Genomic DNA, 12,533 nt, shown 5'->3' with positions numbered 1-12,533 from the left:
ATAGTCTAAGGGCTGAGATATTTAAAGTAACACTGTTATTACTCTTTAAAAGTTAGATGAGGGGCACCTCAGTGGCTCAGTCAGTTAATCATTGACTCTTGATCTCAGCTCAGGTCTCAAACTCAGAGTCATGAATTCAAGTCCCCTCTTGGGCTCCATGTCTTGGGCTCCATGCTAGGCATGGAGCTTACAAAAAAAGTTAGATGAGGGAGCCTGGGTGGCTCAGTGGGTAAAGCCGCTGCCTTCAGCTCAGGTCATGATCTCAGGATCCTGGGATCGAGTCCCGCATCGGGCTCTCTGCTCAGCAGGGAGCCTGCTTCCTCCTCTCTCTCTCTGCCTGCCTCTCTGCCTACTTGTGATCTCTCTCTCTGTCAAATAAATGAATAAAATCTTTAAAAAAAAAAGTTAGATGAAACTAATTATGAAATCATCTGGGCCTGGAGCATTTTTCAATCCTAGATCTTTAATCACTTTTCCAAACTCTTCAAAGGTAATTGTTCTATCAAGTTTCTTACTGCAATTTTTCTAACTTACATTTTGCAAGAAAAACATTTATTTAAATAAAAGCATGTTGATCTAAAAATAAAAAATTAAAACATGTTGATCTAGATTGGTTAAGAAGTATCTTTTATCATTCTTACAATCACATCTTTATCTGGGATTATGCTTCTTTTTTTTTTCCAAGTTTTTATTTAAATTCCAGTTAGTTAGCATACAGTGTAATATCAGTTTCAGGTGTAGAATTTAGTGATTCATCTCATAAACACAATATCCACGTGATTGCTTCCTTTCTCATTCTGGATCAGGCATTCTTATACGGAGTCAAATCTTGAAAAATGTGGACATTTGTTTTATTTGGATGACACAGCAGCTCAGGGAAGTAGACTTTTTTCAAAGACTGGAATGATGAAATGACTTGGGCTTTAGTGCCTAGGACATTCACAGGGAAACTGAGAGGGAAGAGAAGTGGATGTTGCTGAATTAATTTGCAAAAAGAAAAAAAAACAGAAAAAAAATCTCCTCCTTTGGTCTCTGCATGAAGCATTTCTGAATTATAAGACTCATATAAACAGTGTCTTTCCTACTAATTTTCTGCAAGGTATGTTAAGCAAGACTAAGAAAATAGAAGAGGTGCACGATATACCACGGCCATACTAGTTTTTGTCAAACAATGGCTGGATTGAGTAATCAAGTTTATAATGTTTTGTTCATCCAATGTTGGTTGTGAAACTATTCCTAAGCTTTGCCTTTTTAACATTAACAAATGTTATTATAATTTTTTATATTGTTAAGACGCTAAAAGATAGGGATGATATTTAGAGTGCAAAAGTTGGTGAACAGCATTCTACATACTGTATGACACACATACACTTGATATTCACAATTTACATTAAATGCACATTTACATTTCCAAAATATAAATAATGCTTATTATGTGGCTCACTGTGGAATATACCATAATATACCAATTCTCTTTACATATATTCTGTATGCTGTTGTCATTCCATTAACATACTTTTAAACTTTCATAAGCCAGAGTGACCATGTTTATGTTTTACAAAGTATTTTCTATAATCTTTGTATAAAAATTTCTACAATTAGAACAAGACTTCCCTTATGGTAAAACATTTTGTCCAGATTCATTAAATCCATGAGATTTCTCCTAAAAATGAATGCCTGCACATATAATGAAATAGGACACCTTGCTTAAGGCTTTCTCACAATAACAGGTTTTAATTCCTATAGGCATTCTTTCTGGCATGAATTTTCTGATGTCTACTGAGGTTTGGCTTCTGATAAAAAGCTTTGCCACATTCACTGCATCCATAGGGTTTTTCTCCTGTATGAGTTCTCCAGTGTTTATTGAGGCATGATTTTTGACTGAAGGATTTCCCACATTCTCTGCAACGGTATGGTCTTTCTCCTGTGTGTATTTTTCGATGTACATTGAGGTATGACTTCTCGCCAAATGACTTCCCACATTCACTGCACACAAAGGGTCTCTCTCCAGTATGTGTTCTTTGATGTTCTCTGCGGTGTGACTTCTGAGTGAAGGCTTTCCCACAGAAAAAACATTCAAAGGGTCTTACCCCAGTGTGAATTCGCTGATGTTTAATGAGGGTTGACTTATGTGAAAAGGCTTTCCCACAGTCAGTGCATCCATATGGTTTCTCCCCAGTGTGACTTCTCTGATGCCTAATGAACTCAGACTTGTAGCAGAAGGCTTTCCCACACTCGCTACAGACATGGGGTTTCTCTGCAGGTGGAACCCTCTTACGTTTGTATGCAAGAGAATTGGTTTCTGCTGGTTTATACATAAGTGCTGGGTTGTGGCTGAAAGCTTTCTCACAATGACTGCATTCCCAGAGTTTTTCTCCATTAGGTCTTCTATCATGGTTTGTATGTTGTAACAATTTCCCACAACCACAGCACTCATCTTGCTTTTTTGAATAGTTTCTCTTAAAACCAATCAAATCTAAATTATGGTTTGCACTCTTTCCACAGGGATCCCAGTTACTGGGATTTTGAATTAAAGGAGAAAGATTAGTGCTCAGAGGTGGTATTTTCCCAAACTTATTGTTTTCATGGCTTCTTTCCTTGGGCAATGTTTTCTTGCTGATGAATGTACCTTGGTTCAAAATCATGTCTTGTCTTTTCCTCTGGACATTAACTTGACAAATGTTTTCTGGAGAAAATACAGCAAACCTTTCTTTATCCTATTATTATGATCTAGAATAAAATTACTTGGGAAATACCCTAAGAATTTAAACAATGCATGGTATATGAACAGAAAGCATGAACCATAACTAAATGCAGGGAAGGGTGTTGTACAAGTAGAGAAGAATCACAACAGTAGCACAAATGAAATGGAATATGTCATACAGTACATAAAGAAGTAATTTTGAAGATGCGATATTGTAGAGCAGTAGTTGGCAAACATGTTCTTAAAGGGCCAGAGAGTAAATTTTAGGCTTTGTGGGCCATATGGTCTCAGTCAAAATTACTCAACTCTCCCATTGTACTTGGGAAACGCAGACAGTATATAAATGTAAAGGCACAGCTGTGTTCCAATAAAACTTTATTCACAAAATCAGGTGGCCAAACTATAGGCTGTAGTTTGTCAGTCCTGTTACTGAGATGTCATCTAGCACCTTGCTCTTCAACGTGTGACTCTTAAAAGAGGGAAAAGAAAGGCAGCTGATGGCCAGGTTACTATGGTTTCAGGAAGGTTGATGAGCATAGTTTAATGAAATAAAATGCATTGTAAAGGGCACCAGAATGTGATGGTTAAGAGTACTGGTTCTGAGGGTGCCTGGGTGGCTCAGTTGTTTAAGTGATTGCCTTTGGCTCAGGTCATGATCCCTGGGTCCTGGGATTGAGTCCTGCATCGGGCTCCCTGCTTGGTAGGGAGCCTGTTTCTCCCTCTCCCTCTGCTGCTCTGCCTGCTTCTGTTCTCTCTCTGTCAAATAAATAAATAAAATCTTAAAAAAAAAAAAGATTAAAAAAAAAAGAGTACTGGTTCTAAAAGCTGATCATGTGGGCTTAAATCTGTTTCAGTCCCTTACTTTGCTCTGTTCTTTTTTTTTTTTTTTTAAGATTTTATTTATTTACTTGAGAGAGAGAGAGAGAGAATGAGAGGAAAGAGGTCAACAGGAGAAGCAGACTCCCTGCCGAGCAGGGAGCCCGTTGTGGGACTCGATCCCGGGACTCCAGGATCATGACCTTAGCCGAAGGCAGTTGCTTAACCAACTGAGCGACCCAGACACCCTCCTCTATGTTCTTAGATAAGTTTCCTAACTTTTCTGTGATTGTTTCATTTGTAACTGGGGTAATAAAGGCTGGATATCTCATAGGTGTTGGAAGGGTTGAATGAAATGATATATGTAAAGGGCTGAGAACAAATCTAGCACAGAGTGAGCACACCATTAGTGCTGGCCGATAATTCTAGTGCTATTGCTGCTACTTCTACAGCCAAGGTGGATGAACAGCAGATGGCAGTGATTTCAAAGACATCATCTTGGGGAGAAGCATGAAAATGACTTGAAAATTTGGGGGATCATGTAATATTTAATTCAATTATGTGATTATAACACCAAGTGTAAGTAGCATAAACAGATGTGGGAACAGACAGCACTAACTATTCTTGCTAAGCCCATGACTCTTGTGGAGAAGTACAAGATCAGAGGCATCCTTATGAGTAGGTTACCAACACTTGGGGTACCGTGGGTATTGTTGGGATATTTTACATAAGCTGATGGGAGTGGGGCAGTTATTCTGAATGTTAAATGAAAGTGGTTAAGATGGGCCAAGCTCAGTCATATGCTTTACCGCCTCACAGTCCTTGGTTACCTGAAATTTAATACTTCCTCCTCTTGGACTTAAGGAAACTGAAGGACTAAGGGATAATTTAAGGGATTAAGGAAAGGATGGGAAGTGAGAATGTGAGTATGGAGGGCAGGTCTGGGGCATTTTGCCTGGAAACTGGGAGAACAGGAAATAGGAAGGGACCAGCAGGAGTGGGAGAATGACAGAAGCTTACTTCAAGAATGTCTGAATGTGAAAGAGAAGGTGAACTGAAAACCTTCAGAGAGACCGAGGACTCTCGAGAAAGGGCAATGGAGCAAGAACACAGGGAGAGGGGAGATGAGGAGGAGGAGGAGGAGGAGGAATGCCTGGATCAAGGAGGTGGGCTGCATGGAGGAGGACGGGTCATCAAGAAGGCTCAAGTTCTCAGAGGATGTCTCCAGCTGCTTGCAAAGCTCTAAGCCTTTTGAGAGCTGGACTGCACAGAATCCCAAAGGTGCCAGCCTCCCGTAGTCCCTCTTTTGCTGGACTGATACTTACCCTGACAATGGCAGCCTGAGCATGCTGCCTCACAAATCCACGGCGCTTCTTCCTGCTCCAGCTTCAGGATCACATATGGTTTCGTGCCTTCATAACCTGTTCCAGGGAAATGATCCAGGCCTTGGGCTGAGCTCCTTGGTCTTCAGGGCCACTCAGGCAGCATTAAAGGCTGCACAACAGACATTGTACTTGGGAGAAGACTGTACACACACCTTGTCCAGAACCCAAAAGGAATTAGTAACCCAGGACCACTGAACCTCAAGGCAAACTCACTGAGGCAGCACAGTGTACGAGTGAGGAATGCAGACTGTGGGGGTGCCTGGGTGGCCCAGTCATTGGGCATCTGCCTTTGGCTCCGGTTGTGGTCCCAGGGTCCTGGGATTGAGCCCTGTTTCAGGCTCCCTGCTAGGCGGGGGGCCTGCTTCTCCCTTTCCCACTCCCCCTGCTTCTGTTCCATTTCTCCCTGTCTCTCTGTGTCAAATAAATAAAATCTTAAAAAAAAAAAAAAAGGAATGCAGACTGTGCAGCAGATTGCTGGGGTTCAAATCCTACTCTGGCTCTGTATGTCCCACGTGTAGTGACACGGGCAAGTTACTTCACTCATCTGCCTCTGTGTCCAAATGTGTAAAATTGTGGTACTATCAGTACCTACCTCATAAGGCTCTTAGGAGAATTAAGTAAGTTGATATTTTATTTTATTTTATTTTATTTTATTTTATTTTAAAGATTTTATTTATTTACTTGACAGAGAGAAATCACAAGTAGATGGAGAGGCAGGCAGAGAGAGAGAGAGGGAAGCAGGCTCCCTGCTGAGCAGAGAGCCCGATACGGGCCTCGATCCCAGAACCCTGAGATCATGACCTGAGCCGAAGGCAGCGGCTTAACCCACTGAGCCACCCAGGCGCCCGTAAGTTGATATTTTAAAAGTGGCTGAAGAGGGGCGCCTGGGTGGCTCAGTGGGTTAAAGCCTCTGCCTTCGGCTCCAGTCATGATCCCAGGGTCCTGGGATCAAGCCCCGTATCGGGCTCTCTGCTCGGCAGGGAGCCTGCTTTCTCCTCTCTCTCTTTGCCTGCTTCTCTGCCTACTTGTGATCTCTGTCAAATAAATAAATAAAATCTTAAAAAAAAAAAAAGTGGCTGAAGATGTGTCTGGTACATAGGAAGTTTTTGGTACTTCTGAGGCTCTAGGTACCCCAGTTCCTTTTAGCAACTGCAAAAGGGAAGGCGGTCGTTCAGGCATCATCTAGATTGTGTGATGGAGCTGTCCTTACCCACGGAGACAAGGTTGCTGTAGGTCTCCAGCATCACATCCCGGTACAGTGCCCTCTGAGCAGGATTCAGCCTGTGCCACTCCTCTTGAGTGAAGCCCACTACCACGTCTTTAAAGGACACAGGTCTCTGCTGAGGATGAAATGACACTGAGCCATGTGGGAAATGCAGCCAGGGATAGATGGTATCGAGTTTTTATGTTCCTAGGTCAGAGCTTACCATGATCATTTATCTACCCAACATGGCTTTTACCTTCCTGCCTTTGGGCTATATATGGTAGGGAAAGTAACAATCACATTGGAACCCACTGTCATATACACTTTGAGTCAACCTATATTGACTGAAGATGACTTGTTGTGTGTCACCCAGTGCTGGCTGCTAGAGACACAGTCATGGATGGATCCTGACCTCAAGGAGCTCACAACCTGGCAGAAAGCATTACGTAAAGCCACCCAGGTGAAAGTATATGAGCTACGGTGGCAGGACATCTAGGTGGAAAAGTGTGAATGGTCCATTAAATGTTTCAAGGTCTAGCCAGGCTTCAGAGCTAGGGGACTTGTGGAGCTGAGTCTTCTCTACAGAAAGATGGAGAAACTATGTCCTTGCAGAGGGAGCAGCATGAACACAGGCATGTGGACAGAACAGTGACTTTAAGGGCTGTGAGGCTCTCAGTAACAGGAACAGTTTACAGGGGTCTGTGAGTGAGGAGATGATGGGCTTTAAGACAATGGAAAATCTACCAAGGGAGAGGTATGTGTAGAAAGCACATTCTATTAGGCATGTGGTAAGTTTCTTGCATCCCATGTCTCCCATGTCAAGTGGTACTGTGGTAACTCTAAGCAGACTGGGGATATATTGTATCCCCAGAGGAACCACTAAATCAGAGTGCAAAGAGGTGTACTGCAGTAAATGAATTCCAAAAATTGTTCGTTTAATCCACACAAACACACATGTAAGAGAAGAGAAGAAAGAGAGGAATAAAAGTGCATGGGACAAATAGAAAACCAAATACTAAAATGATAGATACAAACCCAACCATGCCAATAATTATACTTCTAGTCAATGACAGTAAATTATAATATAAAATTAATATATGACTGAAACACTCCAAAAGGCAGAGATTGTTAGGTTGGATTGAAAAAGCAATGCTGCCTGTAAGAGATACAAAACTCAGATAATTTGCAAGTGAATGGATACAAAGAGAAATGTGGTGGGTGACCTAGGGGGAAGGGAAAGCAAAGACTATAATAACGCAGGTACAAGATGGCGTTCACAAGTGGCCAGTAACAGTGAGACAGAGAAGGGCCATTGTAAAGAGCAGAACCTGCATCTTAACTGGTTGTGGGGGGTGAAAGAGGGGCCAGGGTAACACCCAAGTATCTCAAAGCCACCTGGGTGATGGTGAATCAGACGTGAGAAAAACAGTAGAAACTAGAAACAAAGAGGATGTGTCGTTAGACATGTCTGGGGACACTTAGCAGGCAGCAGGGTGAACATATGAGTCTTGTAATAGCAGCAAGATGGGAAGGGAGCTAAAGCTCTGGAAGCCAGCAGCAGAGAAGTGGTAGCTAAAGTTGTCAGTGTGGGATCTCTCTGCAAGGAGACAGGATGAGCCAAGTGCCCAGGCCAGAGCCCCAAGGGACACTAATAGAGTTCAGCTGCAGATCCAAGAGAAGGACCCATAGGTACTAAAAACGTAAGAGGGCACCTGTGATATTGTGATATATTAAAAAATATCTATTTGGTCTTTCTTCATGGTTCCTGGAATAGAGCTTCTTAAACCCTTGTAACTTCCCAAGTAACAGGGGTAATAGGAGTGTCTTTTGTTATTCCTAACAAGCCCCAGAGTTTATACCAATAACATGGAGGAAAGGGGCTGGTTGCCAGAGGAACTAACCATATGATTAGAGGGTTGGAACTTTCAGCCCCCTTCTCTATCCTGCCCAACCTATGGGTCGGGATAGGGGTGGACGGATGGTACCAGAGATTGAGCTAATTACCGATCAATGATTTAATCAATGATGCCTACATAATGGAAATAGCATGAAAATCCTGAAGAGCTTTCAGGTTGGTGAACACATCTGGGAAGATGTACACCCCAAATTCCAGACAGAAGCTCATGTCTAGCAGATCCCCAGATCTGTGAGTCATTATAGCAAATTATCAAAACTGAAGAGGGGGTCATGGGAACCCCTGATTTACTGCTAGTTGGTCAGAAGTTCAGACGACAACCTAAGATTTGTAATTAGCATCTGAAGTGGGGGGAGTCTTATGAGACTTATAGAGTCTATGCTAACTCCAAGTTGAACTAAGTTGTAGGACACCCAGTTGGGTGTCCACAGAGAATTAGAAGAATTGTTTGGTGTAGGAAAAAAACTCCCCTATTCCTGTGAGTAGAGGAAACAGTACCTATGATATATCTTCAAGTGACTATAAAAAATTGAATCTTGCCCTAAGAGAGGTCTGATCTTTGTCCTCAACTCCTGGGAGTTAATCTCTAAGCCCCTGCATTGTTCTGCTTGATAAGACCATCTTTGGTTACTTGGGGGTCTTGAGCCACATGGGATAGTCTAACAATGTGATTTCTGGTGGGAGCTTTGGGTCACACACCTCAGCTCAACCTCAGGAGGAAGCTGTACGTACATCTCTTTAAAAATTGTGGGGTCCTACAGTGGCACCAAGCAGATGAACCTGAGGGCAGGACCTGGTACCTGACCCTAGACCAATATAAAGGCCATGTACATAGGAGGTACCAACCTGATATCCTCTCTGATGTCAGAATAATATACCATGGTTGTGGGAGAGCAGCAATCAGCCTTTACCACAGAGCATAGAGTTTGGCTCAGCTGACAGGCCTGGGTTGGTATTTCCCAAACAGAGCTAACTGGAGTGGGATGGGCTGGGCTGGGATGGAGTGGGATAGAACAGAATAAAATAGAAAAGATGTAAATTGACACCCCAAAAGGCATGTCATTTTTCATCAAACACAGGGATGAAGAACAAAGATGGAAGAAACATTAAGGTTGTAAAATTACTATCATGTAGTGACTGACTGTGAGAAGGGGAAGGCAGAGAGAAGTCAAGGAATAAATCTCATGGTCCTGGCTTATCCGGTGGGGGATGGTACCATCTCCTGAGATGGGAAACTGGGGCACAAAGAGGTTCAGAGACTTGTGCAAGGTCATACAGACGGTAAGGTCTGGGATTCAAATTCAGCAGTCTCGTCCCAAGTCTGTGCTCTCACCCAGTATAGGCTCTTGCCTTCTGCACAGAAGGGGCTTTGCAAAAGGTACAGTCTAATTTAGCAGAACAGTCAAAAAAGCATCTTCTGATTTCAGTTTCAGCAAAGTCCCCTGGGCTCCTGGCCAGAAAAGCTTTAGTAAAGTAGGGTGAGAGGATGCTGGAGTCAAGAAAGAATAAGAAACAGGATATGGAAACATCAAGAGCAGGAAGTCACTATAGGAGATGGAGGAGGAGAGAAAAGAAAGAACTCTGTGGTTTGGATGTGGTGATGGTTTCTAGGGTTGGAGCCATTGTAGGGACCAGGGAAAAGATCTGGAAAAGCAGAGAGGAGGGGTCTCTAGAAAGAGATGTCTCTTCCTGGAGGGAGGCCTCCAAAGAGGTGGAAATGTAGGCACTCAGAGGCTGAGGGGAAGTCCTGTCAAGACACAGGGCGCTTCACCATCTTAAGATGATGAGGAAGGTAGGGGGAGCTAGGAACTCTTCACACCAAGACTTGGGGGGAGTAAGATGTTTACTGTTTGCTGCCAAACTAGTAAAGACAGTTAAGGAAATGACAGTAATTTAAGTAACGGACAGCTCATCTGTTCCTTGGTCTAGATCAAGGACACAAATACTCTGGACCATAATCAGGGCTTCCATAAACATGAAGGAACCTTCCTGCCCACTCCCTTTGAAAATAAATAATATTTGTAGTTTTGCTTTCCTCTAACTGAACTTCAGCATTTTATTCTATTACATATGTGGCTGCAAAGCACAGAGGAGTTAAAACTTCCCGCAACTCTGACACAGATAGAGAACACTAATGCAACATCGGGAAGCTAAGTCATGATGCTCTTGATCACCTGGAAATCCAGGAGTTCTGTGGAACTAATACTCCAAAGGAAGAGCTGAACCACTGTAGAAAACAGTCCAATGAAGAGCCATTATGATTCTGCATTTGTTTTCTTTAAGAATTTTATACTTTATGTCAGTGCTTCTCACAGTTACAAGAGCATAAGGACCACTGAGAACTTGCTAAACACAGATTCCCAGGCTCCACCCTCAATTAACCCAATTCAAGCAGGTCTGGGGTGGGGCCTGCCATTCTGTGTGTCTAATAAGCTCCTGGAGAAGCCCAAGTCCTGGAACCACTGGTTAGCAGCAGTGTTGCTCTACTCTACCTCAGCCATAAGAAGGCTCCTCAGGGAAATGTCTTTAGAAAACATCTTGAAAAGCTAGTTTTCAGGGCACCTGGGTAGCTCAGTGGGTTAAGCCTCTGCCTTCAGCTCAGGTCATGATCCCAGGGTCCTAGGATCGAGCCCTGTATCGGGCTCTCTGCTCAGCACAGAGCCTCCTTCCCCCCTCTCTCTCTGCCTACTGCTCTGCCTACTCTCTGTCAAATAAATAAATAAAATTTAAAAAAAAAAAGGAAAGAAAAGCTAGTTTTCTCTTAGAAATAACAGCATCAGACACATGAAAAAATGTTCATCATCACTAGCCATCAGGGAGATTCAAATTAAAACCACATTGAGATACCACCTTACACCAGTTAGAATGGCTGAAATTAGCCAGACAAGAAACAACATGTGTTGGAGAGGATGTGGAGAAAGGGGAACCCTCTTACACTGTTGGTGGGAATGCAAGTTGGTGCAGCCATTTTGGAGAACAGTGTGGAGATTCTTTAAGAAATTAAAAATAGAGCTTCCCTATGACCCTGCAATTGCACTACTGGGTATTTACCCCAAAGATACAGATGTAGTGAAAAGAACAGACATCTGTAGCAGCAGCACTGTTTATAGCAGCAATGGCCATGGTCACCAAACTGTGGAAAGAACCAAGATACCCTTCAACGGATGAATGGATAAGGAAGATGTGGTCCATATACACTATGGAGTATTATGCCTCCATCAGAAAGGATGAATACCCAACTTTTATAGCAACATGGATGGGACTGGAAGAGATTATGCTGAGTGAAATAAGTCAAGCAGAGAGAGTCAATTATCATATAGTTTCACTTATTTGTGGAGCATAACAAATAACATGGAGGACAAGGGGAGATGGAGAGGAGAAGGGAGTTGAGGGAAATTGGAAGGGGAGATGAACCATGAGAGACTATGGATTCTGAAAAACAATCTGAGGGTTTGAAGGGCGGGGGGGTGGGTGGGAGACTGGGGGAGCCAGGTGGTGGATATGATGGAGGGCACATATGGCATGGAGCAATGGGTGTGGTGCATAAACAATGAATTGTTACGCTGAAAAGAAATTAAAAAAAAAAAAAAAAGAAATAACAGCAAGCTTCTATCCTATGGCCAATGCAAATCATGGGCTGTCTGTGTTTGCCTTTTTGCTGGGCCACCAGGAAGACCACAGTTAATGACTCTTTGTTGGACTGTTTTGTATATCTGTATTCCAACAAAGAATGTTACTTGCATCATTCCCTGTAATACCAAATTTGAAAATTACCTGAATGTCATAAAATGGGGGCTACTTAAATAAATCATATTTCATGCATATGATGGAGCATTATGTACCTTGCTTTAAAAAAATGGTGTGGGGGTGCCTGGGTGGCTCAGTGGGTTAAAGCCTCTGCCTTCAGCTCAGGTTATGGTCCCAGGGTTCTGGGATCGAGCCCTGCATTGGGCTCTCTGCTCAGCGGGAAGCCTGCTTCCCGCTCTCTGCTCAGCGGGAAGCCTGCTTCCCCCTCTCTGCCTGCTTGTGATCTCTCTCTCTCTGTCAAATAAACAAATAAAATATTAAAAAATAAATAAATAAAATTTAAAAATGGTATACTAATATGTACAATCTCTAAGATATTTTAACTGGGAAAAAAAAAGTGATAGAGTAGTATGTATAATAAGGGTCTTGCTGTTGTATCTATGTGTAGACAGAAGTTGTGATGTTCCATCCAAATTCCCCAAAGGACTGAGGTGTTTCTCCCAGCTGTTAGGAGAAGACTGGCTACCACAGGCTTAAGCCCTTTTGCAAAGAGCCCTTGATCAAAGGGAGCTACCCACACAAACTTACGTCCCCTCCCTGGGGCAGCCTACAACCAGTGACTTGTTGATTTTGGAATATAAATGCTTCCTTCCCTCCATTCAGGACAACCGCAAGGGCCATCTCAGCTCCAAAGCATCTTGTAAGGTCAGCTGGTGCCTCTGTTTAAATCCCTCTGCCTAATCTTGCTTCCTTTGCTCCTTA

At 42.9% G+C, this 12,533-nt stretch overlaps 1 protein-coding gene across 1 annotated transcript in view; it reads right to left on the bottom strand.

Moving 5' to 3' along the window:
• Positions 1 to 12,533, bottom strand: part of ZNF568 (zinc finger protein 568) — a 131,487-nt gene that overhangs the window by 109,313 nt on the left and 9,641 nt on the right. The window contains exons 5-7 of the mRNA XM_004764976.3: positions 6,116 to 6,242; positions 4,846 to 4,941; positions 444 to 2,686 (exon numbers count right to left, since the gene is read on the bottom strand). Coding sequence (XP_004765033.1) covers positions 1,734 to 2,686; positions 4,846 to 4,941; positions 6,116 to 6,242 — 1,176 coding nt within the window. The 3' untranslated portion in view covers positions 444 to 1,733. Of the gene's footprint in view, positions 2,687 to 4,845; positions 4,942 to 6,115; positions 6,243 to 12,533 lie in introns of the transcript that reaches the window.

This window comes from Mustela putorius, unplaced genomic scaffold (genome assembly GCF_011764305.1).
Source record: "Mustela putorius furo isolate JIRA1106 unplaced genomic scaffold, ASM1176430v1.1 tig00000174_pilon_pilon_pilon, whole genome shotgun sequence".
In the NCBI taxonomy this organism is placed as follows: Eukaryota; Metazoa; Chordata; class Mammalia; order Carnivora; family Mustelidae; genus Mustela; species Mustela putorius.
Note: the sequence above shows the minus strand (reverse complement) of the source record. Positions and strands in the feature narration are given on the sequence as shown.